The sequence below is a fragment of the Hylobates moloch genome, unplaced genomic scaffold (assembly GCF_009828535.3).
Source record: "Hylobates moloch isolate HMO894 unplaced genomic scaffold, HMol_V3 SCAFFOLD_8, whole genome shotgun sequence".
In the NCBI taxonomy this organism is placed as follows: domain Eukaryota; kingdom Metazoa; phylum Chordata; class Mammalia; order Primates; family Hylobatidae; genus Hylobates; species Hylobates moloch.
Window position 1 is genome coordinate 11467429 of NW_026652283.1, and position 27560 is coordinate 11494988.

The 27560-nt window shown below is 44.7% G+C and overlaps 2 protein-coding genes across 2 annotated transcripts in view; both read left to right on the plus strand.

The window, feature by feature from the left end:
- Positions 1 to 1438: 1438 nt before the first annotated feature.
- CDKN1B (cyclin dependent kinase inhibitor 1B) lies at positions 1439 to 6809 on the plus strand. The gene is made up of 3 exons (XM_032159659.2): positions 1439 to 2760; positions 3269 to 3398; positions 5486 to 6809. The coding sequence occupies exons 1-2, from the start codon at positions 2286 to 2288 to the stop codon at positions 3388 to 3390; spliced, it is 597 nt and encodes a 198-aa protein (XP_032015550.1). The 5' UTR covers positions 1439 to 2285; the 3' UTR covers positions 3391 to 3398; positions 5486 to 6809.
- A 3567-nt stretch (positions 6810 to 10376) lies between these two features.
- APOLD1 (apolipoprotein L domain containing 1) overlaps positions 10377 to 27560 on the plus strand; it is a 69539-nt gene continuing 52355 nt past the window's right edge. The window contains exon 1 of the mRNA XM_032159662.2: positions 10377 to 10538. Within this exon, the coding sequence (XP_032015553.1) occupies positions 10443 to 10538 (96 nt within the window). The 5' untranslated portion in view covers positions 10377 to 10442. The remainder of the gene's footprint in view (positions 10539 to 27560) is intronic.

Here is a 27560-nt window from a genome sequence, read left to right on the forward strand (position 1 = left end):
GAAACATCTGCAGGCAACCCAGGGCCTGGGAAGGAGCCATTTTCAGTCACTTGTAAGACAGCAGGACCTGCAGACTACAGCACAATCAAACTCAGACAAAACCCTGAACCAGTGAGAACCATTAGGAAGGAAAGGAACAGAAAATGAACCAACCTGAGCGTTAGGAGACCTGCATCTAGTCCTGACTCCGGTACCAACCGAATGCATGTCCCTGGACAGGAAACCTCTCTGAGTCTCAATTTCCTCCGTGGTAAAAAGGAGAGGGTTAAACTACAGGGTCCCGAGGGTCCCTTCCAGCTGTCACATTCTGGAGTGTATGAGATGAGGTAGGCACACAAAGTGGACAAACAAGATGTGGCTAAGAAAACAAGCTACACATCAAGCTCATCTGTAGCATAGGTGCTTAAGAAAACTTTGCTGCTGTGTAAAATTAGAACGGAAGGCTGGTTTCCAGTAAAATGCATTAACTTTGGCTCAAACCAAGATGATGGGTACTGGGCATGGGGGTGGGGAGGCAGCTGAAGATCCACTGAGCTTTGTCTCAGGGCAGCCCTGCTCATCGTCCTACTTTACCTTCCACCATTGTGCTCAAGCCCACATTGAGAGAGAAATTTCCAGCTGCAAAAGGGAGAAGAGAAACGCTGGAATACTAGTATCGGACGTTAGGACATGGCTGTGGTTTTAAAAATCATTTCATCATCTGGAGTTTGACCCCGAGGGGAGTATTTTCACCCTTCAGCCCTCTGAAAGTATTCACTAGCATCTGAATATTGTTCTGAGTTTGTTGGAGCAGTGAAATCTGGTGAGAGAGAAGGGTGGAGGAAGGAAGGAGCTGTTGTATTTGGCGGCTGGACTCAGGTGGAGGAAACTGCTACAATCCCGGGAAAGAACAGAAAAGTAGAAAGAGACGAGTTCCCACACGCAGCCAATGTCCATGGCCTTAATTGTGCTTGGGAAGCAAGATCCTGGGCCAGGGGTGTACCCTCGTTTTTCAAAACTAAACGTGTCTGAGACAGCTACAAAGTTTATTAAGGGACTTCAGAGACTACTTGAGTTTTTTTTTTTTTTTTTTATCTTGAGTTCCTTTCTTATTTTCATCGAGGGAAAGCTTGAGTTCATGATAAGTGCTGCGTCTACTCCTGGCTAATTTCTAAAAGACGTTCGCCTTGGCTTCTTCCCTAGGCCCCCAGCCTCCCCAGGGATGGCAGAAACTTCTGGGTTAAGGCTGAGCGAACCATTGCCCACGGCCTCCACCAGCCCCCAGCAAAGGCACGCCGGCGGGGAGGCGCCCAGCCCCCCAGCAAACGCTCCGCGGCCTCCCCCGCAGACCACGAAGTGGGGGCACTGGGGAGGGCCGAGCTGGGGGCAGCTCGCCACCCCGGCTCCCAGCGAGCTGCCGGCAACCTTCGCGGTCCTCTTGTCCAGGCCCCGGCTTCCCGGGCGAGGAGTGGGAGGCAGGTCGGGGCTTAGGCGCCGCTGCGAACCCGCCAGCGCAGCGCCGGGCCCCGAACCCCAGGCCCCGCCCCAGGTTCCCGGCCGTTTGGCTAGTTTGTTTGTCTTAATTTTAATTTCTCCGAGGCCAGCCAGAGCAGGTTTGTTGGCAGCAGTACCCCTCCAGCAGTCACGCGACCAGCCAATCTCCCGGCGGCGCTCGGGGAGGCGGCGCGCTCGGGAACGCAGGGAGGCGGCGGAACCGCGCCGGGGCCACCTTAAGGCCGCGCTCGCCAGCCTCGGCGGGGCGGCTCCCGGCGCCGCAACCAATGGATCTCCTCCTCTGTTTAAATAGACTCGCCGTGTCAATCATTTTCTTCTTCGTCAGCCTCCCTTCCACCGCCATATTGGGCCACTAAAAAAAGGGGGCTCGTCTTTTCGGGGTGTTTTTCTCCCCCTCCCCTGTCCCGCTTGCTCACGGCTCTGCGACTCCGACGCCTGCAAGGTTTGGAGAGCGGCTGGGTTCGCGGGACCCGCGGGCTTGCACCCGCCCGGACTCGGACGGGCTTTGCCACCCTCTCTGCTTGCCTGGTCCCCTCCCCTCCCCGCCCTCCCGCTCGCCAGTCCATTTGATCAGCGGAGACTCTCGGCGGCCGGGCCGGGGCTTCCCCGCAGCCCCTGCGCGCTTTTAGAGCTCAGGCCGTGGCTCGTCCAGGTCTGTGGCTTTTGGCTCCGAGGGCGGTCGCTGGGCTTCCGAGAGGGGTTCGGGCTGCGTAGGGGCGTTTTGTTTTGTTCGGTTTTGTTTTGTTTTTTTGAGAGTGCGAGAGAGGCGGTCGTGCAGACCCGGGAGAAAGATGTCAAACGTGCGAGTGTCTAACGGGAGCCCTAGCCTGGAGCGGAGGGACACCAGGCAGGCGGAGCACCCCAAGCCCTCGGCCTGCAGGAACCTCTTCGGCCCGGTGGACCACGAAGAGTTAACCCGGGACTTGGAGAAGCACTGCAGAGACATGGAAGAGGCGAGCCAGCGCAAGTGGAATTTCGATTTTCAGAATCACAAACCCCTAGAGGGCAAGTACGAGTGGCAAGAGGTGGAGAAGGGCAGCTTGCCCGAGTTCTACTACAGACCCCCGCGGCTCCCCAAAGGCGCCTGCAAGGTGCCGGCGCAGGAGAGCCAGGATGTCAGCGGGAGCCGCCCGGCGGCGCCTTTAATTGGGGCTCCGGCTAACTCTGAGGACACGCATTTGGTAGACCCAAAGACTGATCCGTCGGACAGCCAGACGGGGTTAGCGGAGCAGTGCGCAGGAATAAGGAAGCGACCTGCAACCGACGGTAATGACCCCTTCCCAACCATAGAATGTGTCTGGGGCCCCGCTTTGCCTGCTGGAGGGTGTTAACCTTAGCTTGCTTTTCGGCGTATTCTGATTTAGCTTTGGGAGAGCGAACTTTATTGGTCTTAGGTGTTCAGTGCTACCTGGCCCACTGCTTGTCTGTTTGTGACTTTTAAGTCAGAAACTGGAGATGGTAAGATCCGATAATTTCCCTAACTTAAGACATCGCGGTCCCTCCCACTAGCAACCCCTAGGTATGTGACAAAGTTGGGATGTTTATCAACGGTCCGCCGCCTGGCTAGGGAGAGAGCTCTGGGGCGGAGAATGCACTTTCTGTTTTTTGAAAACAACCTCATTTTGTGCCCTTAAAGGTCACTGGGGATGACGGATCCAGGATTGTGGGTGGAGGTAGTGGGTTTTTCATCCCGACTATTGGGCCAAGTTCTGCCAGCCATTGTTTTTTCCAATAAAGATTGTGTGTTCTTTTTAAAAATTTCCCCTGCTCTTAGATTCTTCTACTCAAAACAAAAGAGCCAACAGAACAGAAGAAAATGTTTCAGACGGTTCCCCAAATGCCGGTTCTGTGGAGCAGACGCCCAAGAAGCCTGGCCTCAGAAGACGTCAAACGTAAACAGCTCGGTGGGTTGATCACTAAAGGAGCACGCACTGGAACTCGGGGCCTTCAGACCTCACGATACCTGATCTTACTGGTTGCTGGCAAATTAAAAGCTTGTAGGGTTTTGTTTTGTTTATACTTCGTGAGGTCAAAAAAGTAGCAATGGGGAAAGCAGGGGATAAGGTAATTCCTGAGTTTCTATGCCCAGAGATACTTTCTCTTCAAACAGTAGACCAGAGCAGCTACTTGTAACCCAGGCCCCATCGGGTAGGAAGGTCGTTTCCCTGTGAGTCCCACTAAAACGTGTTGGGAACAATAGGTTCTTTGCCCATCCGAACAAGAACTAGGTTACTCCCTCAGTCCCACTTCATGAGAATTAATCTAGAGGTTCAGCTTGAGTCGGTAACAGATTTTGAGCCATACATGGAAAAATGGCAAATACATGATTAAGTTTCAATTTTGAGGGGGAATGTTCGGTAGAAATTGCTCACCTTTGGTTATGCAAGGGATTAGAGATGTGAATAGGGTGGTATGTTGTGTTCTTTGACATTTTAATAAACTGTCACTTTCCCTGTTTTCTTCTAAGTTTGGAGAGAGAAGGAACCATTATTTGCAAAAACCAAATGGAAAGATAAAAAAGTTACTAAAGTTTCTACAGAATTTCTGGTAACACTGAAGTTGCAAAGCAGAAGTTAAATTAACTCTTGTCAGTAAGCAATCCAGGAACACGTCAGCCAGTGTATGCTAATTATGCCGTAACAGGGTGATTTGGATAGTTGTAGGGCAAATGGTTAGTAAATATCAAGATTGGTGACCGTAGGTCAGCCCAGCACAAAGGAAGTGGAGATTTTTCCATGCACAAAAATCTGATCACTGTAAATAGCTAATTTGAATAATTCAGTCCCCAAATATATATGGGTTGGTTATTCATAATAAACTACATATATTAATAGTTTATTAGCTTCCTTTAGACCAAGACTGTGACCTCTTTATTTTCTAAAGCACACACATAGTTTAGCATATGAGGCGATCTTAATAAATATTGATGTTAACTTTTTAAATCCTCAGTTATTAAAATTTTGAAATAACAGGGATTAAGGTGAGATTTATAGGTTTGTTGTGTCTTTAAATTGTATATGTGACTTCACATATCTTATATTTTTCAGAGCTTATACAAAACGGCACTATAGAGCCTCTATTTTATAGCACCATATGAAGTGGGAAAATTAGGTGAAAATTTTCCTGAAGCAACCTTAACACGCGCAGCCCTTGTTGGTTTGTGACTTGTGGCCTAGCTCATCAGATGAGCCACGAGAATCAGACCTGGATTTTGATCTGGCCCCGTTCTGACATGCAGAGAGGCATTTGTAGCATTTGGTAATATTGCTAGTTCAAAGAATACTAGAAATATTAGTAAGAACCTATTCAAAAGTATTCATGAGTATTTTCTGCATATGAATAAGGAATTAGAATATTTTGAAAATGATGTTAATAAAATTTTCTTCTGGAAGGCCTTTATAATTTTTATTCCCAATCATTTTTCAAATTTAGAAAATTTAATCTGTCACAGGAATAGAGAAAAAAATTTAAAAATTTTTAAAAACTTAGAAAATTTTTGCCCGTATTACAGTTTCCTAATTTTCCTATTTATTTCCCGCTTGTCTTTGACCTAGATTCTTTAGAGTAGGGTTTCTCAACCTCTGCACTAACGACATTTTGGGCCGAATAATTCTTTGTTGTAGGAGGCTGTCCTGTGTGTTTTAGATTGTTTGGAATTATCCCTGGCTTCTCACACTAGATGCCAGCAGCATCCTCCTCCTCCCAGTGTGACAACCTAAAATGTCTCCAGACATTGCCAAATGTTCCCTGTGGGGTGGGGGCAACATTGCCTACTGTTAAGAACTACTGCTGTAGACAAAAGAACACAGCACAGAGGAAAGGAAAAAAATCCAGTTAAGAGAATGTTAGGTGGAGATGACTGTAGTCATCAAACTTTTTTCCCCATCAAGTATTTCCAAGCTAACATAGTGACAAAATAATTCCTGTACTCTACTGGTAACGTTACTCTAGTGCTCTTCCTTTAATTCTTCCGTTTTGTCTTCTTTTGCAGAATTAAGAATATGTTTCCTTGTTTATCAGATACATCACTGCTTGATGAAGCAAGGAAGATATACATGAAAATTTTAAAAATACATATCGCTGACTTCATGGAATGGACATCCTGTATAAGCACTGAAAAACAACAACACAATAACACTAAAAATTTTAGGCACTCTTAAATGATCTGCCTCTAAAAGCGTTGGATGTAGCATTATGCAATTAGGTTTTTTCCTTATTTGCTTCATTGTACTACCTGTGTATATAGTTTTTACCTTTTATGTAGCACATAAACTTTGGGGAAGGGAGGGCTGGGTGGGGCTGAGGAACTGACAAGGAGCGGGGTATGAAGAGCTTGCTTTGATTTACAGCAAGTAGATAAATATTTGACTTGCATGAAGAGAAGCAATTTTGGGGAAGGGTTTGAATTGTTTTCTTTAAAGATGTAGTGTCCCTTTCAGAGACGGCTAACAGTTAAAAAAATCACAAAAATTTGAACACTGGCTAAAGAGAATTGCTATTTATTTTTACAAGAAGTTTATTCTCATTTGGGAGATCTGGTGATCTCCCAAGCTATCTAAAGTTTGTTAGATAGCTGCATATGGCTTTTTTTAAAAAGCAACAGAAACCTATCCTCAGTGCCCTCCCCAGTCTCTCTTAAAGTTGGAATTTACCAGTTACTCAGCAGAATGGTAATCACTCTAAGTGGTTTGGGGCAAAAATCCGAGGTGCTTGGGAGTTTCGAATATTAAGAATTGACCATCTGCTTTTATTAAATTTGTTGACAAAATTTCTTCATTATCTTTTCACTTCGGGCTGTGTAAACAGTCAAAATAATTCTAAATCCCTCGATATTTTTAAAGATCTGTAAGTAACTTCACATTAAAAAATGAAATATTTTTTAATTTAAAGCTGACTGTCCATTTATCCAAAGGAAAGTGTTATTTTTAAAGGAAGGTTCATGTAGAGAAAAGCACACTTGTAGGATAAGTGAAATGGATACTACATCTTTAAATAGTATTTCATTGCCTGTGTATGGAAAAACCATTTGAAGTGTACCTGTGTACATAACTCTGTACAAACACTGAAAAATTATACTAACTTATTTATGTTAAAAGATTTTTTTTAATCTAGACAATATACAAGCCAAAGTGGCATGTTTTGTGCATTTGTAAATGCTGTATTGGGTAGAATAGGTTTTTCCCCTCTTTTGTTAAATAATATGGCTATGCTTAAAAGGTTGCATACTGAGCCAAGTATAATTTTTTGTAATGTGTGAAAAAGATGCCAATTATTGTTACACATTAAGTAATCAATAAAGAAAACTTCCATAGCTATTCATTGAGTCAAATTGTAATGTGCTTTACCAAACAAGGTATTTGACCTGGCATTCTAGTCATATTTACACAAATGTAAATGTGAAGTGGCAAATATCTAGGTAATTCAGGCCCACAACTCAGATGATGTTTTATGTAGTCCGAATGTAGTTCGCAGTTACTATTTTCGTGGAAACACTTAGCTCTGTGTGGGTGGACAAAACTTTAGAAGGTGAAAATGGAAAAGCTACATTTTCATATGAATAAGATTGTCAAAGTCTGCATTAGTAAAAATATTTATATCTTCTAGGATATGAATGTGTCAAAACCAAAAAATCCTTACTTAAGTGTAGACTGACACATTTGCAGGATTGAAAATGAAAGTAACATGGTGACTTCTCTAAATTGTGTATTTACACATGAGAAGTGTGAGGAATTAAGGCAATTGTTTGGACCATCTAATGTATAAATCTCGTTTAAAATATTCAAACATATGGGCCCTTAAGAAATTGGTGTGCACTCTAGGTAGCTATTTTTGAAATTTAACTGGTCATACAAAAATTCTTTCAATTTCTATATTTAGAAACAAGGATATTTCCTTGTTATAATCTACACAACCAAAAACTGGCTAATGTAAGTAACCAAATCTGAGGGTTTTGAGTCTCCATAGCCATACAGCAGATACATAGTTTTTACCTAAGGAAAAAAGTATGACAAGACATTTTAAAGTCAGATTACTAAAATGATTCCTGTAATTCCACATTCTCAAAAAAAAAAATGTGTTTAAGGTGTAATAGTAAATTCTTCTAGGACTTATTCTAGTAAGTGGGTAAATCGTAAAAATCTAAATTTGGGTTAAATTTTTTCGCTCAAATACCTACATTTCCATTATCGTACCCCAAAAGGAGCTCTCAAAGAGTAGTTTGAACAGTTTTTGACCCGAAGATTTTTTTCTTTTTTTTTTGAGCAGGTTGGACTCTTCGGCTTCCTGGAAGGGAAAAATAGGTCCTGCAGTGGCTGGGCTCCATCTTTCAAGTAGGTATTATTTTAATGAAAGACTAGAGGTGTTTTGTGATTTTGTTTAAAACTCGCATCCAAGAGTGTTTTTGGAAAACAGACTGAAGGAGCAAGAAAAACAATTCGAAATAGGGAGGAAGGAGAGGAGGGTCAGAAAATAATGAAATTAAAGTTCCTCTGAGTAAAAAAAGATAATTCAGAAAGTGTCTCTAACAGAGGAAAAAATACCGCCTGGATTGCTGCAGGCACCCGTCTCCTTTCCTAAAGAGGTCTCTTTAAACAGAATTTTGAGAGATTGCGTTTTAGTTATGCGGGCCAGGGAGAAGTGGATGCTCCCCGCGCCAGGCACGTCCACAGGAACGCAGCCCCGAGTCACCGTGTCCTTCGTCCTTTACCCGCCTGTGTCAAGCCTCCCAAAATGACCCGCAGTTCAGCTCGTCCTTCGCCGTGAACGTCCCTTTGCGGGGATGCGGCCGCCGTCGCCCGCCACCCCTTGCCCCGCTACCCAAGCCACTGCGCCGTCGTCTCCCCAAACTGCGCCGCAGTTCCGCGCCCGCCGGCCGCGGCAGTTGCGGGGTCGGGCTGGCTGGTGCCTCGGGACGAAAAGGCCATCAAGTGTTGCTCCCTCATCTGTAACGTGCAGCCCCCGCACTGTCCCCGTCGTCGCGCGCAGTTCCCGCGCCCGGGCGGCCGCGCCTCCGCCGCGCAGCCGGCCTGGGCGGTTTCTCAGAAACTTTCCTCCCTCATCCTCTCCTCTGCGCTGAGAAAGCTGCGAAAGCCCCCACTCCTCTCCGCAAACGGACTCTCCACCTGAGTAACCGGCCGCCTCCCCGGCCGTGGGGATATCGGAGCTAAGGGGAGAGCCTTCCCGAGTTCGCGGACCCTCCGGCGCTGCAGCCCGCTCCCACCCCTACCCTGGGCTCCAATGATCCGCAGCCCCGCGCATTTCGAAAGCCCGCCCGGCTCGCCGGCGCCCGGGGAGGGCCACGGCGGCGCGCAGCCCGGGCCCAGCGCCACGGCCGCCCGCGTGGGTCCCCTCCGCCCTCACCCCCGCTCGGCAACGTCCCCCCATCGCAACCCCGGCCGCCCTGCGCGGGGGCCTGGGACGGGGAAAAACTGGGGAAATGTGGGTTTGGGGGCGTGTTTGGGGGACTCCGGGAGCGTGGGCTTCACAGGCAGGGAGCGGGGCGAGAGGCCTCTCAGGCCGGAGTGAGCCCACGGCTCCGGCCTCAGGGAGCGACCTTCCCGGAGGCCGGGGGACGCTGCCTTCGCCATTTCATCTTCATCATCACAGCGCCCACACTTGCTCTTATCTCAAGCTCTTTGCACAGAAAAAGTGATTCTAAATCTCCTCTAGGATCTCCTGTCTGGTGTTCAGAGTATGAATTTCTTTTTAAAACTTGCTGTGTCTTTCACCTGGGCCACACCCTACGCCCATCCACCCCTCTCCGCCAAAAAGGAGATAAAAAATCCTGCAGGCCCAGCTGGGAGTGGGGCAAGGGCCCACAGTCCCGCTGGAAAATCTCAGCGGCCACCTCCCGGATCCGGGCTGGCCTGGGGGCTGGGGTGGGGTGGGGTGGGGTCCGCCGCAGGCCGACCCCGCAGAACCGAAAGTGCAGAGTTGACACGTAAGCCTCAGCCCCTCTGCGGCCGCCCGCGCCCCCAGCCTGTCACGCGTGGGGACACACAGAGCGGCAGGCATCGGAGCAAGCAGTACAAAAAGGAATGAAGGCGTTGGGCGCGAAACCTCGACGCGCCTCTAAAGGAACGTTGAGAAAAGGCAGGGAGCAGGGCGCGCAGCCGGGGGATTGCATCATTGCGGCTCCCCCTCCAGAAAACGGGCTCCGAACCGCGGCGACCATCATGGCGCTCGCGCCGGGCTGCGCTCCCCGCGCGCCTGCCCCGCGCTCCGGCCGCGGCCCGGGAGCCTCGGACGCGCATTTCGCAAACGTTCTCGCCCTCTCCCGAGCGCCTGCCCCCACCCCCTCCTTCTTTCTGTGTATGTGCGTACGTGTGTGCGTGTGTGCGCGCGCGTATTTGTGTGTAGGGAGAACTTGCAGATCATTTTTTTTTCCCTCCCGTGCTGCTGGTTGTAAACTTGATTGGCATTGGCTGCGCCCACTGACCCCGACGCTGAGTCCGCTGAAGATTTAAGGTGGATCCGAGAAGCTGCAGCTTCAGGCGGAGTCTCGCGCTCTAGTTGGTTTCGGAGGAGGGGAAAAAAAAAAAAAAAAAAAAAAAAAAAAAGCTCCGAACCGGGCGCCTGCCGCGTTTGCCGAATCCCCCGCGGTCCCAGCCCCCGCGCCCGCCCGGGGCCCCCTCCCCGCCTCGCGCGGCCTCCGCCCACCTCCCACTTCTTCCCCATTGGCCAGCGCGTGCAGTTTGAATTTTTTTTTTTGATGCTTGTTTTCTTGTAAAAAATACAGTCCCCCAGATCGTGTGACGAAACCTGCTTCGGCGGCCCGAGGTGGGGTTTTGAGTCGGTTAGTGGAGGCAGTGGGCGGAGGATGGGCGGAGCTTCTGTTCCAAAAATTTCCCCTAAGTGCGGTTGACAGTGTGCAGGCAGGCGGGGGTGCGCGGGGCGGTCAGCGATCTGCAGCTTCGCGGGGACAGAGATGTAACCCAACTCGTTCACGGATGTTCCGCGCGCCGTGTCACCGGCTGCGGGCCAGGGGTACTCGGAAAGCGCGGGCAGGAGCCTGGCGAGGATGCACCTTCCCCTGCCTTGGAAAGGTAGAACTGGGGAGTGCGGGAGGGTGAAGGTGGCCCGGAAAAGAACACCTCTTCGCAACCAAAAAAAAAAAAAAGAGGAAATAGAGGAAAAATGTGTTATTTCAACCGCCACTCAGAACCCATCATAATTCAGCCAGTCGGTGTCATTTTTATTGAATTAAATTTTTAAAAAGTTTTCTTTGATTTCCAGAGCGTTTTTGCGGGAGGAATATGTTAAAACAAACTGAAGATACGAAATGAGACTTTTGAAGTGCTTTTGATTTCTGGGTCCGGAAATTCTTTTGATAAAGCATGTGTACGTTAAGATTTAGGATGACTTTTTTTTTTTTTTTTGTAATACAGGTCTAATGGAAATGACATTCTTTATGAATTAGAACCCAATTACGTTTTAAAATTTATAATAAGTCAAATGATTCTTTCAGTCACTATGTCCATATTAGCGAAATTTGCATAGACACACACCTTTTTCTTTTTGTCTTTTAGTCTTGCTGCAGTGTATCGGACGATTTTAACCAGATATCCAGCACTAGCCTTCTAACAGTTCCTAACTCAGTGGTGACATTTTTTACTTCTTAACTCCCCCAATCCTTCCTAGCCTAACAAACCTCTTAAGGTCCATGAAAGACCATAAACCAACCTGAGTTTGTCTTTAGCAAGGCTGTGTTCACTTAATCTCTAATCCCATATCATAAAGGTCTGCTAGTCACTCCTGACCTCCCGGAACCCACCTAACCAGGGTGGACACTATAAGAAAACATATGTGCTTTAATGGAATGAGAACTTTTTTGAGTTGAAGACACGCTATTCTCAGGAAGCAGTGAGCTCACCATCCCTGGAGTGTGAGTCAAGCACTAGTCTTGGATGACCCCTTGATAGGAACGTTGTAGACAAGATTCAAATATCAAATAGTATTTGGACTAGTGATTTCAAACTCTATTCCAGACCCCTGAGAAACTGTATTTCCAACCTTGGCATTTCTGTATTTCCACTAAATTAAGCCACTTTCCTCGCTCATTAGCATCTTGTAGAGCTGCGTGACTATTTGAGCGCTTGAATGTGGCTAGTCCAAATTGAGATGTGCTATATGAGATAAACACCACGTTTCCAAGAATTAGTATGAAAAGAAAATGTTAAATATTTCATTAATAATTTTAATATTGATTACCTATTGAAATAATATTTTGTCATATTGGGCTAAATAAAATATATTATTAAAATGAATTTCATCTGTTCCATTTTAACTTTTTTAGTGGAGTTACTAGACAATTTACAGATGTGTCTCAAATTATATTTCTATTGGCCATTACTGTTCAAGACTAACACCTGTGGTAACTTGAGGCCCCATCTTTAAGAGTGGTGACTATTAATACTGAGGAGTAGGTGGTAACTTCCAGCTGCCATCCTAACTTCTCAAATTAAAGTGAGACCCAAACTCAGCCTCTGAAAGCTTTATTATTTATTTATTTATTCTTCTTCTTTTTTTTTTTAAAAGATGGAGTCTCCCTGTCATCCAGGCTGCAGTGCAGTGGTGTGGTCATGTCTCACTGCAACCTCCAACTCCTGGGCTCGTGCAATTCTCCCAACTCGGCCTCCAGAATCACTGCAATTACATGTGGGCTCTGAAACCTTTTTTTTTTTTTTTTTTAACTTTGTAGAGAGAGTCTTGCTGTGTTGCCCAGGCTGGTCTTGAACTTCTGGCCTCAAATGATTCTCCTGCCTTGGCCTCCCAAAGAGCTGAGATGACAGGCATGAGCCACCACACCTAGCATCTCTGAAACCTTTAAATAGAATTCTGCCAACATCTAACACCTGCTGTTTAATCTTTAATAATTAATTAATTTATTTTTCTTTTAAGACGGGTCTCACTCTGTCACCCAGGCTGGAGTGCAGTGGGCATGAGTATGGCTCACTGGAGCCTCAAGCTCCTGGGCTCAGGAGATCCTCTACTTCAGCCTCCCTTGTAGCTGGGACTACAGATGTGTGCCACCACGTCCAGCAGTTTTTTTACTTTTGTAGAGATGGGGTCTTGCTATGTTGACCAGGCTGGTATTGAATGCCTGACTTCAAGTGACCCTCACACTTTGGACTCCCAAAGTGGTGGGATTACAGGTGTGAGCCACTGAGCCCAGCCTGTTTAATACTTAATGTAGGGTTCAAGCCCAGACTATGGGAATATAGTATAGATATGTCTGATGAACTCAGACTTGGTCACCACAGCTTTTCACATTATGGCAATAGGAAGACTGGAGCCGGACACATTGGCTTACGCCTGCAATCCACACACTTTGGGAGGCTGAGGCGGGCAGATCGCTTGAACTCAGGAGTTCTGGACCAGCCTGGGCAACATGGTGAAACCCCGTTTCTACAAAAAAACAAAAAAAAAATTTAACCAGGTGTGGTGGTGCTGCCTATAGTCCCAGCTACTCAGAAGGCTGAGGTGGGAGGATTGCTTGAGCCTGGAAGGCTGAGATTGCAGTGAGCCGAGATCACGCCACTGCATGCAGGCCTGGGCAACAGTGAGACCCTGTCTCAAAAAAAAAAAAAAAAAAAGAGAGAGAAAGAAAAGAAAGAAAAAGATTGGAAACTCCAATATGTTAGTTGTGACTCTGGAAAAAAACTACTTAGACCCTCACTGCCACTCTTCAGGAGACAGGAAGAAAGTGGGGAGACAGAGCAGTGTGCTCATTCTAAGACTGGGTCTCTAGCAGAAGCCTGCACAGTGGAAAGTATACCATATTCTGTTTTTTTTTTGTTTTTTTTTTTTTGAGACAGAGTCTCGCTCTGTCGCCCAGGCTGGAGTGCAGTGGCGCAATCTCGGCTCACTGCAAGCTCCGCCTCCCGGGTTCACGCCATTCTCCTGCCTCAGCCTCTCCCAGTAGCTGGGACTACAGGTGCCCGCCACCACGCCTGGCTAATTTTTTTGTATCTTTTTTTTTAATAGAGACGGGGTTTCACCGTGGTCTCGATCTCCTGACCTCGTGATCCGCCCGCTTCGGCCTCCCAAAGTGTTGGGATTACAAGTGTGAGCCACCGTGCCCGGCCAAGGTATACCATATTCTTGATGGGAACACCCAACATGACAAAGATGGCAGTCCTCCCTAATTCATCTGCACCTCTTTACACTAAATTCTGATAATAGGTTCTGATCATCCTGTTTCGTTCTTTTGTTGTAGCAGTCTGTCCACTCAGGACCATATTATAATTATTGTAAATTTGGAATATGTTTGAATTGCTGGTGGGACGAGTCTTCCACATCTCGATGGGTCCCTTTACTCCTTTTTTTTCCTCCAGAATTTTCCTGTTTTCTTTTGCTTGCCATTTTCCCTATGTGGATTTAAAATGAATTTGTCTAGTTTTAAATATAATTCTGTCGGCATTAAAAAAAAAAAAGTGGAATTCTCATCTCACACATCAGGATAAATTCCTGAAGAATTAAAGAGGATGAAGTAGAAAGAAATGAAACCATAGACATGCAAGGAGAAACCTCAAAGGATTTTAAAAAATAAAATCTCAGAGTTGGGGAAGGTCTAAGTACGACAATAAACATAGAATTCATAAGATGTAATTTTTTTTTCTCTTTGGTAGAAACAGGATCTCTCTACGTTGCCTAGGCTGGTCTCGAACACCTGGCCTCAAGTGATACTCCTGCCTTGGTCTCCAAAAGTGTTGAGATTACAGATGTGAGCCACTGTGCTCAGCTGGGAGGATCTCTTGAGGCCAGGATTTTAAGACCAGCTCGGATAACATAGCAAGACCTGTTTCTAAAAAATAAAAATAAATAGTTAAGCTATTCTGGAGGCTGAGGCGAGGGGATTGCTCTATCCCAGGAGTTCAGGGCTGCAGCTCAGGCTACGATGAGCTTTGATTTTACTACTGCACTCCAGCCTGGCAGCTCTAAAAAAATAAAAATAAAAAAATAAAAATAATATAAAAATAATTTAAAAAGCAATGGTTTAAGTGGTAATTTGTATCTTACTTGTATTTAACCACAATAAAAAATAATATACAACTACTGGGACATTTTTCTTTTTGAGACCAGGTCTCACTCTGTTACCTAGGCTGGAGTGCAGTGACTGATTGTAGCCTCGACCTCCTGGGCTCAAGTGATCCCCCTGCCTTAGCCTCCCAAGTAGCTAGGAATGTAGGTGCATACCACCATGCCCAGCTAACTTTGTGTGTGTGTGTGTGTGTGTGTGTGTGTGTGTGTGTGTGTGTGTGTAAGAGAGAGAGAGAGAGAGACAGGTTCTTGCTGTGTTGTCCAGGCTGGTATTGAACTCCTAGCCGCCTCAAGTGATCTTCCTGCCTTAGCCTCCCAAAGTGCTAAAATTACAGGCATGAGCCATCATGCCTGGCCGACTGGAAAAATTTAAAGTTCATCCATGTTATGTCTAAAAGAATCTCACACAGTGTACTGGGTCATATTATTTGTGAGATTTCAGGCTCTGAAATCCCACTGCCTGGGTTTGAGTCCAGTTACTGAACTGCCATTTGCAAGTTATTTCACCTTTTAAAGTTTTTATTTCGGCCGGGCACGGTGGCTCACACCTGTAATCCCAGCACTTTGGGAGGCCGGGGCGGGCAGATCACTTGAGGTCAGAAGTTGGAGACCAGTCTGGACAGCATGGTGAAACCCCATCTCTACTAAAATTACACAAATTAGCCGGGTGTGGTGGCAGGCACCCGTAATCCCAGCTACTCGGGAGACTGAGACAGGAGAATCGCTTGAGCCTGGGAGGCAGAGGTTGCAGTGAGCTGAGATCACGTCATTGTGCTCCAGCCTGGGGGACGAGAGCGAGACTTCCTCTAAAAAAAAAAAAAAAAAGAAAAAAGTTTTTATTTTTTTGTCTATATAATGAGGATGCTTATAACTCTCATAGGGTTATTAAAAGTATTCAATGGAATAATGTATGTGTTGTATTTAGCCCAATACATGGTATATAATAATGACCATTACATGTTTGTAAACAATCAAATTGGCCGGGCGCAGTGGCTCACTCCTGTAATCCCAGCACTTTGGGAGGCTGAGGCAGGTGGATCACAAGGTCAGGAGATCAAGACCATCCTGGTTTACATGGTGAAACCCCGTCTCTACTAAAAATACAAAAAATTAGCTGGGCGTGGTGGCAGGCACCTGTAGTCCCAGCTACTTGGGAGGCCGAGGCAGGAGAATGGCGTGAACCCGGGAGGCGGAGCTTGTGAGCCGCGATCACGCCACTGCACTCCAGCCTGGGCGACAGAGCAAGACTCCATCTCAAAAAACAAAACAAAACAAAAAAAATCAAATTAGTGCTCGCTTCGGCAGCACATATACTAAAAAAAATCAAATTAATGGGGATATCCAGTTTTTATTTTGTCTTCTCCCAGTAACCACAGCCAGTACTATGTTAACCTTGTCGATATGTCTTATTATTTTTAATTACTGCTGATACTACTGTTAAGAAAAACAAATATTTTAAATTGGCATTTAATAAAGACAATTAGATATGCAAAAACAGTTGAAATGGTAAATTTTATGTATTTTTACCGCAATAAAGTTTTTTAAAGGCACTTGTTGAATTTAGTGTCACTTCTAATGATTTCCGAAAGGACTTGGTATAGATTTATTTGTGGTAATAAATCAGTAGCGCATACACCCACATACATATGCAATTGATGAATTGGGAAAAATGTTTGTAACCCATGTATCATAGGGTTAATTTCCCCAATAAATAAAGAGTTTCTACAAATCCATGAAGCAAACACAAACCAGTAGAAAAATAAGCAAAGGATATGAACACAGTTATCGGAAAAGGAAATATGAAAGGCTTTTAGTAAATGAAAACATGCTCAATTGTAGACTATTGGGATATAAATCATATACAGAATATATAAATATAGGTAAATTGAGGCACTCAGATACCAAGATGGCCATTATTCTTTCTTGACAGTTTAATCTTTGCTTCCCTCCTTTCTATCTAAGGGTGAGTGATATTTTTCCAGCTTCACTGGTGACCAAAGAAGCAAAGAGTTTGCATGCGTGGAAGCCATGACCATCTTTCAGATTCAGTGTAAAATCCCTCTCATGCAAATAATCTCATCTTTGGCTTAGTGGCATCTCCTGACTTTGTACATAGAAATCCCCCGAATCAACCTCTTAAAGCCAGCACAACTGTAAGTATGTGAGAGGCTGATTCTCTCAACACATCCCCATTCACTCCTGCTTTTAATTTTAATGCCTGTACGTTGCTGGTAATACCAGTCTCTCCAAAACCATCACCGTATTCTGGCTTTTCCTTCAAGCTCTCTATTCTCTTTTAAAAGCCTCATGAAGAGTTGATTACATGATAAACATAAATTGTCTAATTAGTAGAGAGAAACTATGCTATGCAATAAATGGTGTTAGGTTACAGCTAACCGTTTGGAGAAAAATATGAAATCCCCCTTACATACACACACATTTTATATACTGTGCATTTAAAATGTGTGTACTTTTCAGCTGGGCACCGTGATTGTTAATTACTGCTGTTATTACCGTTAAGAAAAACAAATATTTTAAATTGGCATTTAATAAAGAGAATCAGATATGCAAAAACAGTTAAAATGGTTTGGTCTTAATGCGTTATGGAAACTTTACACCTGTAATCCCAGCACTTTGGGAGGCTGAGGCGAGAGGATCACTTGAGGTCAGGAGTTTGAGACCAGCCTGGCCAACATGGCAAAACCCTCTCTCTACTAAAAGTACAAAAATTAGCCGGGTGTGGTGGTGCATGCCTGTGATCCCAGCTACTTGGGAGGCTGAGGCAGGAGAATCGCTTAAACCTGGGAGGTGGAGGTTGCAGTGAGCAGAGATTAAGCTAGTGCACTCCACTCCAGCCTGGGCAACAGAGCGAGACTCCGTCTCAAAAAGAAAAGAAAAGAAAAGAAAAAGAAAAAGTATGTACTTTTCATGAATTTAATTCTGAGAAATAATCAGACGTATGACTAAAGATATATTTACCAAAGTAATCACTGTAATGTTAAATATTAGATTTTAAAAAGAACAAGGGAGTGAACAGCCAAATAAAAACCCTTTAGATGTAGGGTTACAGAATTGATTATTTGATTGAACTAACTGTAGTATATGCAAGAAGGGTACAAATTATAGCCATTAAAACACCCTGGGTAGCTTTATATGTATTAATAGTTATATGTCTTGGCTGGGCAGGGTGGCTCATGCCTGTAATCCCAGCACTTTGGGAGACCGAGAGAGGCAGATGGATTAAGCCCAGGAGTCTGAGACCAGCCTGGGCAACATGGTGAAACTCTTATCTCTACAAAAAACACCAAAAAAAAAAAAAAAATTAGCTGGATGTGGTGGCACAGGCCTGTAGTCGCAGCTACTCAGAAGATTGAGGTAGGATGATCACCTAAGACAGGAGGTCTAGGCTGCAGTGGCCGTGATCATGCCACCGCACTCCAGCCTGGGTGGCAGAACAAGACAGTGTCTCAAAAAAAAAAAAAAGGTGTACGGCTTAATGCTAAAGTTTCCATAACACATTAAGACCAAAAGCAGGCACAGAACAGTATCTATGGTATGAATGTATTTTTGTGAAAAATTTAAAAATTCACATGTATATAGGCATACAGTTGAAGGTTACTCACCACATTAACATCTGTAGTTCCTATTTCTGAGGGCAGGATTATGAAGAGATTTCCCTTAAACATTTATGTACTGTTTGCATTTTTAACAGTAGATTTTAACAAGGGAAAAACCATGAAGGTGTTTCAATTTTTTTTTCTTTTTTTTTTGAGACAGAGTCTTGCCCTGTTGCCGAGGCTAGAGTGCAGTGGCACGAACTCGGCTCACTGCAACCTTCGCCTCCTGGGTTCAAGCAATTCTCCTGCCTCAGCCTCCTGAGTAGCTGGGATTTACAGATGCGTGCCACCACACCCAGCTAATTTTTCGTATTTTTAGTAGAGACAGGGTTTCTCCATGTTGGCCGGGCTGGTCTCAAACTCCTGACCTCAAGTGATCTGCCCTCCTCTGTCTCCCAAAGTGTTGGGATTACAGGCGTGAGCCACCGCGCCCAGCCGGTATTTCAAATTTGAAAGAATTATCTTTACAATGTCTTGAGCGTGGAATCAGAGTTTCTCTTTATGTCTCACATACGGCCTCGTTCTTCTCAGACATTAGCAGAGCACAAGGCATTTGTATAATAATTTTTCCTCCATTTTTCTATCTAACTTCAGATGCCATTATATCTGTACATGAGTTATGAGGAGTGTATGCATGTTTGTGCACGTGGTTTGGCTTCTGGGGCACATAAATGAGGTATAAATATCATCCCCATTAACTCAAGGATATCTTAACAAACCATGGAAAATTGAGGTTATTCCATCTTTTTGCCATATGGGATTTTACTGGTAACATGATCCCAAAACTCACATTCCTTGATCTTTGGCACTTGGCACACTCAGGGAATCCGCCTGGGAATTCAACAGATCAACTCCCTGCCTTAGATTAGTTACTTAGGACATAGTGCTGGGAAAATAGTTTTACATTTCAAGTTAGCCGACTAATCTTTGGCTGTCCCTCTCCATGTGACTGACCTGGGGCAAATCTTAGAATCTCAGAATATTGGCTATGGGAGATCACTGTATCGATTCTTTCCGTTTTACAGATGAGAATATTCTAATTCTTGATTTCCTGTAAAGTGGGGAAGTTAAACGAAGATGATTTATAGATTCCTTCTGGCTTACAGCTCTGTGATTCCTGTTTCCTAGTCAAGATCACACATTCCATCCCTGTGGATCAGGTTGTTTTTCAGGGAAGCTAGAGTCCTGATTTTTGGCCACAAACCACATATTCAGAATCAAAAGAAGATGATCTTATAATAGCGTAGGCTGAACAATGAACGTTTATAATCTCACTAGAAAAAAAGCACGTGAATGTGTAACCTAATGGTTGCTTAGTAGTGCCAGATATTGCTGCAGTGTCGCATGCACTTTCAGGGAGCCTTTACTAAGGCCAGGCTCTGTGGGCTTCAAGGTCACAAACAGGAGCGCTGGCCTCCTGGAGCTCCACAAGGCGTCACAGCTGTAATTATTCCATGAAATTTAGGTGAATGTTGTGAAGGATGAGTGCCATGAAGGGACCTCAGAGCTTCTGCTTCATGCTCTAGCAGTTTGGGTCCCAGACAAGGTGACTAACTGAGGAAGCAAGCAGGGGCTAAAATCGAAACTGCTTCCCCAAGCCAGCCTGTGTTTACTGAAAAGAAAAGGGCCTTTAAAATCCACCAACACTCCCTTTAGCTGAGCAGCCATTTATAGTCCCAGCTACTCGGGAGTTTGAGGTGGAAGGATCCCTTGAGTCTAGGAGTTCGAGTCCACCTGAGCAACAGAACAAGACCCCATCTCTAAAACAAACAAACAAACAAGATAAAAAACACCATTCCATCCCCCTCACCTGCAGTGTCTTCCCCTATGTTCCGGTGGCTGCCTGTAGGACGCTGTAAGAGTTTGAAACAGGGGCCCTGACCTAGAGCAGGGGCTAGAGAATCCCTCCTAAAGAAATGACTTTCAAGCTGAGACCTGGAAGCTGAGCATGAGTTCACCAGCTGAAAGGAGGAAAGGAAGGAGAGTGAGCCAAGCAGAACACAGTCCAAGGCTGCAAGTCAGAGAAGAGTTTTGAAAGAAAGTGCTTGTGGCTGGGGGGCAGTGAGTCAATGGCAGGAGGAATGAGTGCTGTGGCTGGAGTGATGGGCTTTTTAAGCCACATTAGGAATTTTGGACTTCAAGTGCAATGGGAAGCCACTGGATAATTTAAAGGTGACTTGGCAGGCACAGTGGCTGATGCCTGCAATCTCAGTGCTTTGGGAGGCCAAGGTGGATTGCTTGGGAGGCCGAAGAGGATCATTCGAGGTTAGGCATTCAAGACCTGCCTGGGCAATGCGAGACCTCATTTCTACAATAAATACATAAATAAGCCAGGCATGGTGGCAAGCACCTGTAGTCATACCTGCTTGGGAAGCTGAAGCAGGAGGATCACTTGGGCCCAGGAATTCGCAGTTTTAGTGAGCTATAATCCACCACTGGCACTCAGGCCTGGGTGACAGAGTGAGATCTTGTCTCTAAACTAAAATAAAATAAGCTCATACCTGTAATCTCAGCACTTTGAGAAGCTGAGGCAGGTGGATCACTTGAATCCAGCCTGGGTACCATGGCAAAACCCCATCTCTACTAAAAATACAAAAAACTAGGCCGGGAGCAGTGGTTCATGCCTGTAATCCCAGCACTTTGGGAGGCTGAGGTGGGCGGATCACTCAGGAGTTCAAGACTAGCCTGGCCAGCCTGGTGAAACCCAGTCTCTACTAAAAATACAAAAAATTAGCTGGGCATGGTGGTGCATGCCTGTAATCCCAGCTACTTGGGAGGCTGAGGCAGGAGAACTGCTTGAACCCAGGAGGAGGAGGTTGAGGTGAGCCAAGATCGTGCCACGGCACTCCAGCCTTGGCAGGAATAGTGAGATTCTGTCTCAAAAAAAAAAAAAAAAAGGCAAAAAAAAAAAAAAACAAAACTAGCTGGGCATGGTGGTGTGCACCTGTAGTCCCAGCTACTTGGGAGGCTGAGGTGGGAGAATCACCTGAGGCTGGGAGGTTAAGGCTATAGTGAACCATGGTCATGCCACTGCCCTCCAGCCTGGGTGACAGACTGAGACCCTGTCTCAAAAGAATAAATAAATAAAATAAAATAAGAGAGTGACTTGAGCAGCTTCAATTATGTTTTATTGTTTCCTCACTTTATCTAATATTAGTTGAAATCCTTAGTCTTATGTTGAGATTATCCCAATAGGACGTGGGAAAGAAAGTTCAAGCTTTCGCCTTGGTAGTTCTCCACGATGCTGCTTAACATACACAATTGAATTTTCAAAAACCAAAACTCTTGATTTCATTAAGTAAGGAGGGTGTAATGGGTAGTGCTTGGACCATTAGAGGGGATGTGGTCACAAGTGGTATATTTCAGGCTTTTGAAGGAGTGCATTCAAGGAAGAGCCCTGCCTAGTGTCAGCTACTGAACCAGAGATCCGAAGAAGTGGACCTCGTCAGCCTCCTGCTCCCTCCAGCTGCCAGTCTTAGCTGGAGCTCCCTGTTCATTGTCATACTCAGCCAGTTGCTCATGCTGTTTTAGAGTCTGGCCCATGTTTTGCTCTTTGGCTGTGCGATTGGTGTGAATCTTCTAAGCAAATGAATAGCTTAGAGGTGAATACTGAATCTTTTGCTTCAAGTAGCTTGGCATTTTTGTCTTTCATTTTTACTAAGTGACTAGATTCAGTATTCGAAGATGCTTTGGCCAAATGATTCATTATTTATTTGGCTTTAGAAAGAAACTTCAAAAGGATAATAGAAATAAACAACCCAGAGGGTTTTTTTTTTTTTAATTGAAGATTAATAAAAGAGAGACCTCTGCTGGCTACAGTAGTGTAACAGCCTAGAGTTGGCCACTGATTCCCCAGGAAGCTATAGTGGCTGTGACCCGCCCCATTCGCTTTTACAGTTGTCAGCAAATTGATCACTATTTGTTCATTTCTTCAGCAATCACCTCAAGTTCTTTTGGAGCTCATCGAAGTGAGGTATAATTCCCAGTCCAATCACAACTGTTTCTGTTTCAATCTTTAGGAAAAGTATCAGTCTTTTATATTTCTCGAACATAATAGCTTCACATATGAGCCCCTGCCAAACTGAGACCTGAAATAATTCCTGCATCTTATCTTCTCTGTTTCCTTTCCCCTTTTTTGCCTCCACCTCTCCTGCTCCCCTTCTCCAGTAAAACAAAATAAAACAAATCTACACTCAAGAGAGAGTACTGATAGAAAGCGAGAAGGAGGGAGCTGGGTGCTTATCTTTGGCATATCCTCAGCTGAGGATCCAAGCTGGGGGGCCCAGGGTTGGTGTTAACTACCTGCATAGAGCTGTAGTTCCTATTGATATCTTCCGTGGGATTTGTTCAACCGTGGGAATGTGGCTGCACGATAGTGGAGCAAGATTCAGTGAATGCTTGAGAATATGGAGGGTCGTTATCTAGGGGGAGGAAGGGGACTGAATGTTCTCTTGAGACCTTTCGTTGGCAACAACAATAATGAGTGCCTACTATGTGCCAGGCCCTGGACTAAGTACCTTAAATACCTTAATTCTGTTTCCTGCTTTTCTTCTCTCTTCACAGTCTTAAGAATGTCTTTCTATGAGAAAAACATTGAATATATGTAAAGAACTTACAATAAGGCCTGCATAAATTAGTAGCTGTGCATGTGTTCACTATTTTATTATTATGTTTTTACTCTGGAATATGCCGCCACTCCTACACATGAGGAGAGGCTCTCCCCATACTCATCAGAGCAAGCAAGTCCTTTTTTTTTTTTTTTTTTTTAAGACACATAGAGTCTCGCTCTATTGCCCAGGCTGGAGTGCAGTGGCATGATCATGGCTCACTGCAGCCTCGACCTCTTGGGCTCAGGCAGTCCTCTTGCCTCAGCCTCCTGAGTAGCTGGGACTGCAGGTGCATGCCACCACACTTGGCTAATTTTAAATTTTTTGAGAGATGGGGTCTCACTATGTTACCCTGGCTGGTCTTGAACTCCTTTGCTCAAGCAGTCCTCCCAACTTAGCCTCCCAAATCGTTGGGATGACAAGCATGAACCACTGTGCCTGGTTAATTATGTAGATATTTACATATCTACATATCTTAAAAGGATGTCCTTTTAAGAATTTCAAATGATGCTTTATAGTTTCTAATATGGTGCCCTGAGTATACTGTTGATATTTACTATAAAGTTTTGTGAGTGATAAATTTCCCTACTTCAGTAGTGCCACAGAATTAATTGATTTTTGTATCCGAAATTTAATGAGTGCTCATGAAGTATGCTAGACTGCGTTAGGTTCTGACGGCATTTGAAAAGAAGTTTGACATCTGCCTGTCTGTCCCCTTTTGGCTGCCTATGAGGTGTGTAAGATGGCTGCAATTTGAGGAGGCATCCTTTGTTCCTGAGGATAGAAGGTGCATTGTGGAGTAGAAAGATACAGGAACTATAGGTGATGCCACACCAACTCTGTGCCACTTATCTCCAGAATTCCTGTACAGAAAAGAAAAGTACACTTTTATCTTGTTTAAGCCACTATGATTTCTGGGCTCTGTTACTAGCTGCCAAATGCAAATCTTAACTGATACAGAAGTCCTTGAGGATTTTTGAGCAAGGAACTGACTGTAAAATTGGTGGCTCTGCAAGGGACAGATTTGGAGAGGGGGGTGTTCTGGAGAATACTGAGAGATAAAGTTGGCTTGGCAGGTGAGGACAGATAGTAGGGGGAGACTGAATGGGGAGAATACACATCTTGCACAGGTCACCGATTTTGTTTTTTTTTTTCTCAGGACACTTCTGCTAAACTCCTATTTTTACTGTGGTTATTTAAATATGTGGTTATTGAGGAATTTGTATTCTGCTATCGTCAAGTGGCCTGAAAGCCAGGGAGATCGAGAAGATGAGTGTTCTTAGTGCCTTAAAAAGAAGCAGGCAAAAGCTGGAATGGGAAAAGAGTATCAGTGTTACAGTAAAGTGAAGTTACTATGTTTTCTGAACTCCTGCAAGCATTTTCAAGGAAAGGAGCTTTTGTTACAGGTGATTGTCTAATCAAGATACATTTGAAATGTATCCTTTACTGGATAGCAACTGTAAACAATATTTTAAAAATATATCTCAGAGTGACTTGCAGAGTAAAGATAATTTCATATGCTAACATTTCTAAAAGGAGAAAAACCTTTTTTATTAACTTTAATGTTCATATAATCACATTGAGTAATGGCTATTTTTTTCTTAGTGAACTTTTCATTTTAGGTTGGGCAGGTAATTTTATACCTTTAATTACATGGGTTTTAAAAATATGATCCTATAGCCATAACTGAATATTATAAGCTTGGGTATTTTATGTTTCATCTTTCATTAAGGAGTATATTTCTCAGATCCTACAAGATCTTACTTTTTTTTTTTTTTTTTGAGACAGAGTCTCTGTTGCCCAGGCTGGAGTGCAGTGGCGCTATCTTGGCTTACTGTAACCTCCACCTCCCAGGTTCAAGCAGTTCTCCAGCCTCAGCCTCCCGTGTAGCTGGGACTACAGGTGTGCGCCGCCACATCCAGCTAATTTTTTGTTGTTGTCGTTTTTTTAGAGACGGAATCTCGCTCTGTTTCCTAGGCTGGAGTGCAGTGGTGTGATCTCAGGTCACTGCAACCTCCGCCTCCCGGGTTCAAGCGATTCTCCTGCATCAGCCTCCTGAGTAGTTGGGACTACAGGTGCATGCCACCACGCCCGGCTAATTTTTTGTATCTTTAGTAGAGATAGGGTTTCACCATGTTAGCCAGGATGGTCTTGATCTCCTGACCTCGTGATCCGCCTGCCTCAGCCTCCCAAAGTTCTGGGATTACAGGTGTGAGCCACCACACCCAGCCTAATTTTTGTATTTTTAGCAGAGACGGGATTTCACCATCTTGGCCAGGCTGGTCTTGAACTGACTGCGGGTGATCTACCAGCCTTGGCCTCCCAAGGTGCTGGGATTACAGGCATGAGCCACTGCACCCGGCCCTCAGATCTTACTTTCTATGGAAACCCTACTTTGCTTCAGCCGTGAGGTCCTAGCTGCCCCATTCAACATTTTTACCTTCGTTTTCTGCATTGTCCTAACCTTTAGGAAATCTGAACCCCAGTAGTTGACTGTCCTCTGAGCTAGGTGAACCTAATATCCCAATCTCTCTCTTTCCCTAAAAATGGGTTGGTGATTCTAAAGTTCTTTTCAAACCCGGTTGGACAGATAATTATAAGCCTTAATGCAATGACAAATTCCAAGGTGGCTCCAGGCAGTGACTTTCAGCCTTCCCTCTAGACATGGAAAGGGATGTACCCAGTATTACCTGAAAATTCTTTTTTTTTTTTTTTAGACGGAGTCTTGCTCTGTCACCCAGGCTGGAGTGCAGTGGCACCATCTCCGCTCACTGCAAGCTCCGCCTCCCCGGTTCACGCCATTCTCCTGCCTCAGCCTCCCAAGTAGCTGGGACTATAGGTGTCCACCACCACGCCTGGCTAATTTTTTGTATTTTTAGTGGAGACGGGGTTTCACCATGTTAGCCAGGATAGTCTCGATCTCCTGACCTCGTGATCCACCCACCTCGGCCTCCCAAAGTGCTGGGATTAAAGGCGTGAGCCACCGCGCCCAGCCTACCTGAAAATTCTTACTAGGTTTTGCCTCAAAACATAATATTTGGAATCTTTTTTAAAATAATTTTCCCACTACAAACTGGAGACAATCCATATATTACTATTAAAATTGAGTTGCGGCTGGGCATGGTGGCTCACGGCTGTAATCCCAGCACTTTGGGAGGCTGAGGCAGGAGGCTATTCAGTGTTACCTAGAAATTCAGGCCACTTGATAATAGCAGAATGCAAATTACTCAATAACCACGTATTTAAATAGCCACGATGAAACAGGAATTTAGCAGAGGTTACCTGGGAAAAAAACAAACCCATTAATTATATCTCTCAAAGTCCTTGTACCTTTTTGTAACTTTTTTGTACCTCTTACCAAGAAAAAAAATTGTATCTCCCTACCTTTCCCTCCCCATTTGGAAAAAGTACTCTAGAATGCAAGAGACTGAGTATCAGGTTGTAACCTGGACTATCTGTTGCAAACTTTCATACTTTTTCTACCAACTTAACTTTAAAAAAGAAACATTTTGGAGACAGAGTCTTGCTCTGTCGCCCTGGCTGGAGGGCAGTGGCACCATCATAGGTCACTACAGTCTCAAACTCCTGGGCTCAAGTGATCCTCCCATTTCAGCCTCCTGAGTAGCTGAGGCTACAGGCATGTGCCACCACACCCAGCTAATTTAGAACATTTTTCGTTTTTTGTAGAGACAAGGTATGGTTATGTTGTCCAGGCTGGTCTTGAACTCTGACCTCAAGCAGTACTCCTGCCTCAGCCTCCCAAAATGCTGAATTACAGGATGAGCCACTGTGCCCGGCCCTAAACCCAGTTTTTATTGTAACATGTGGATTGTCTACAGTTTGTAGTGGGAAAAAGTATAAAAAATGATTCCCAATTTTAGGTTTTGAGTTATAGCTCCCTGAAGTTCCTGGGTTGCATTTTGCTACAGTCTGCACACGAGAAAAACAAAACAAACAAAACAAGACACACAGTCTGATAAGCAGAGAGCTGTTCTCTCTGTACAGTTAAATAATAACAATAGCTAACATCTGTGGAGCACTCAGTGTGTGCTAAGCCACTCATCTACATTATTTCCTTTAATCCTGAGATTAAGTAAATTCTGAGAAGTAGCTATAATGATAAGGAAACTAAGCCTTGGAGCTGTAGCTCAACGTCACACGAGGCAGCTGAGTCTGGGCTCAAATTCAGGTCTTGGGGCTGTCCTGTCATTCTTATAAATAATCTCAACAGGAAGACGGCCAGCAGGCTCAGTGTGACACTCGATCCAAATTATTCCCTTTCACTTTCTGCCTGATTAAAAGACCATATGGCAATTAAATATTTCTGGCCAGCAATGTCTTGCCATTTATTGAAAAATAATACCACAATATCTCTAATCATTGTTTCATTAAAAACAAGAACAAAGCCCCAGCTATGTCCGGAATGGCTCTAAGAACATCTTTCTACTTCTCTGCACCTTAGTCTCTCCTGAGGCAAGATGGAAAGAACAAAATTACAAGGTTGCTTTGGCAAAAAAAAAGAAACAATGGATATTACTTTATTAGGACTAGGAGCCACTTTTTATGGCAGGTTGCAACTATCAAAGGACATTTTAGGGTCGGGAAGCCCCCTTGCAAAGGACAAAGGATGTTCATGGTAAGAAAAGCATGGAAGGCCCAAGGGAGAAGTTTTAAAATGAGCTTGCCTCTAAGCCTCCTTTGATGCTCACCTCCATATCGATTCAGGCATTTCTCAAAGGCCACCTTCTTCCAAGGTAGATAAGAAGGCCCTGGTTGGCCGAGCATGGTGGCTCATGCCTGT

What these genes read in the sequence shown, in the direction of transcription:
- CDKN1B (XM_032159659.2), top strand. Translation starts at nt 2,286, where the DNA reads ATGTCAAACGTGCGAGTGTCTAACGGGAGCCCTAGCCTGGAGCGGAGG. An exon ending in GAAGCGACCTGCAACCGACG is followed by an intron (nt 2,761 to 3,268) that starts GTAATGACCCCT and finishes CCCTGCTCTTAG; the next exon opens with ATTCTTCTACTCAAAACAAA.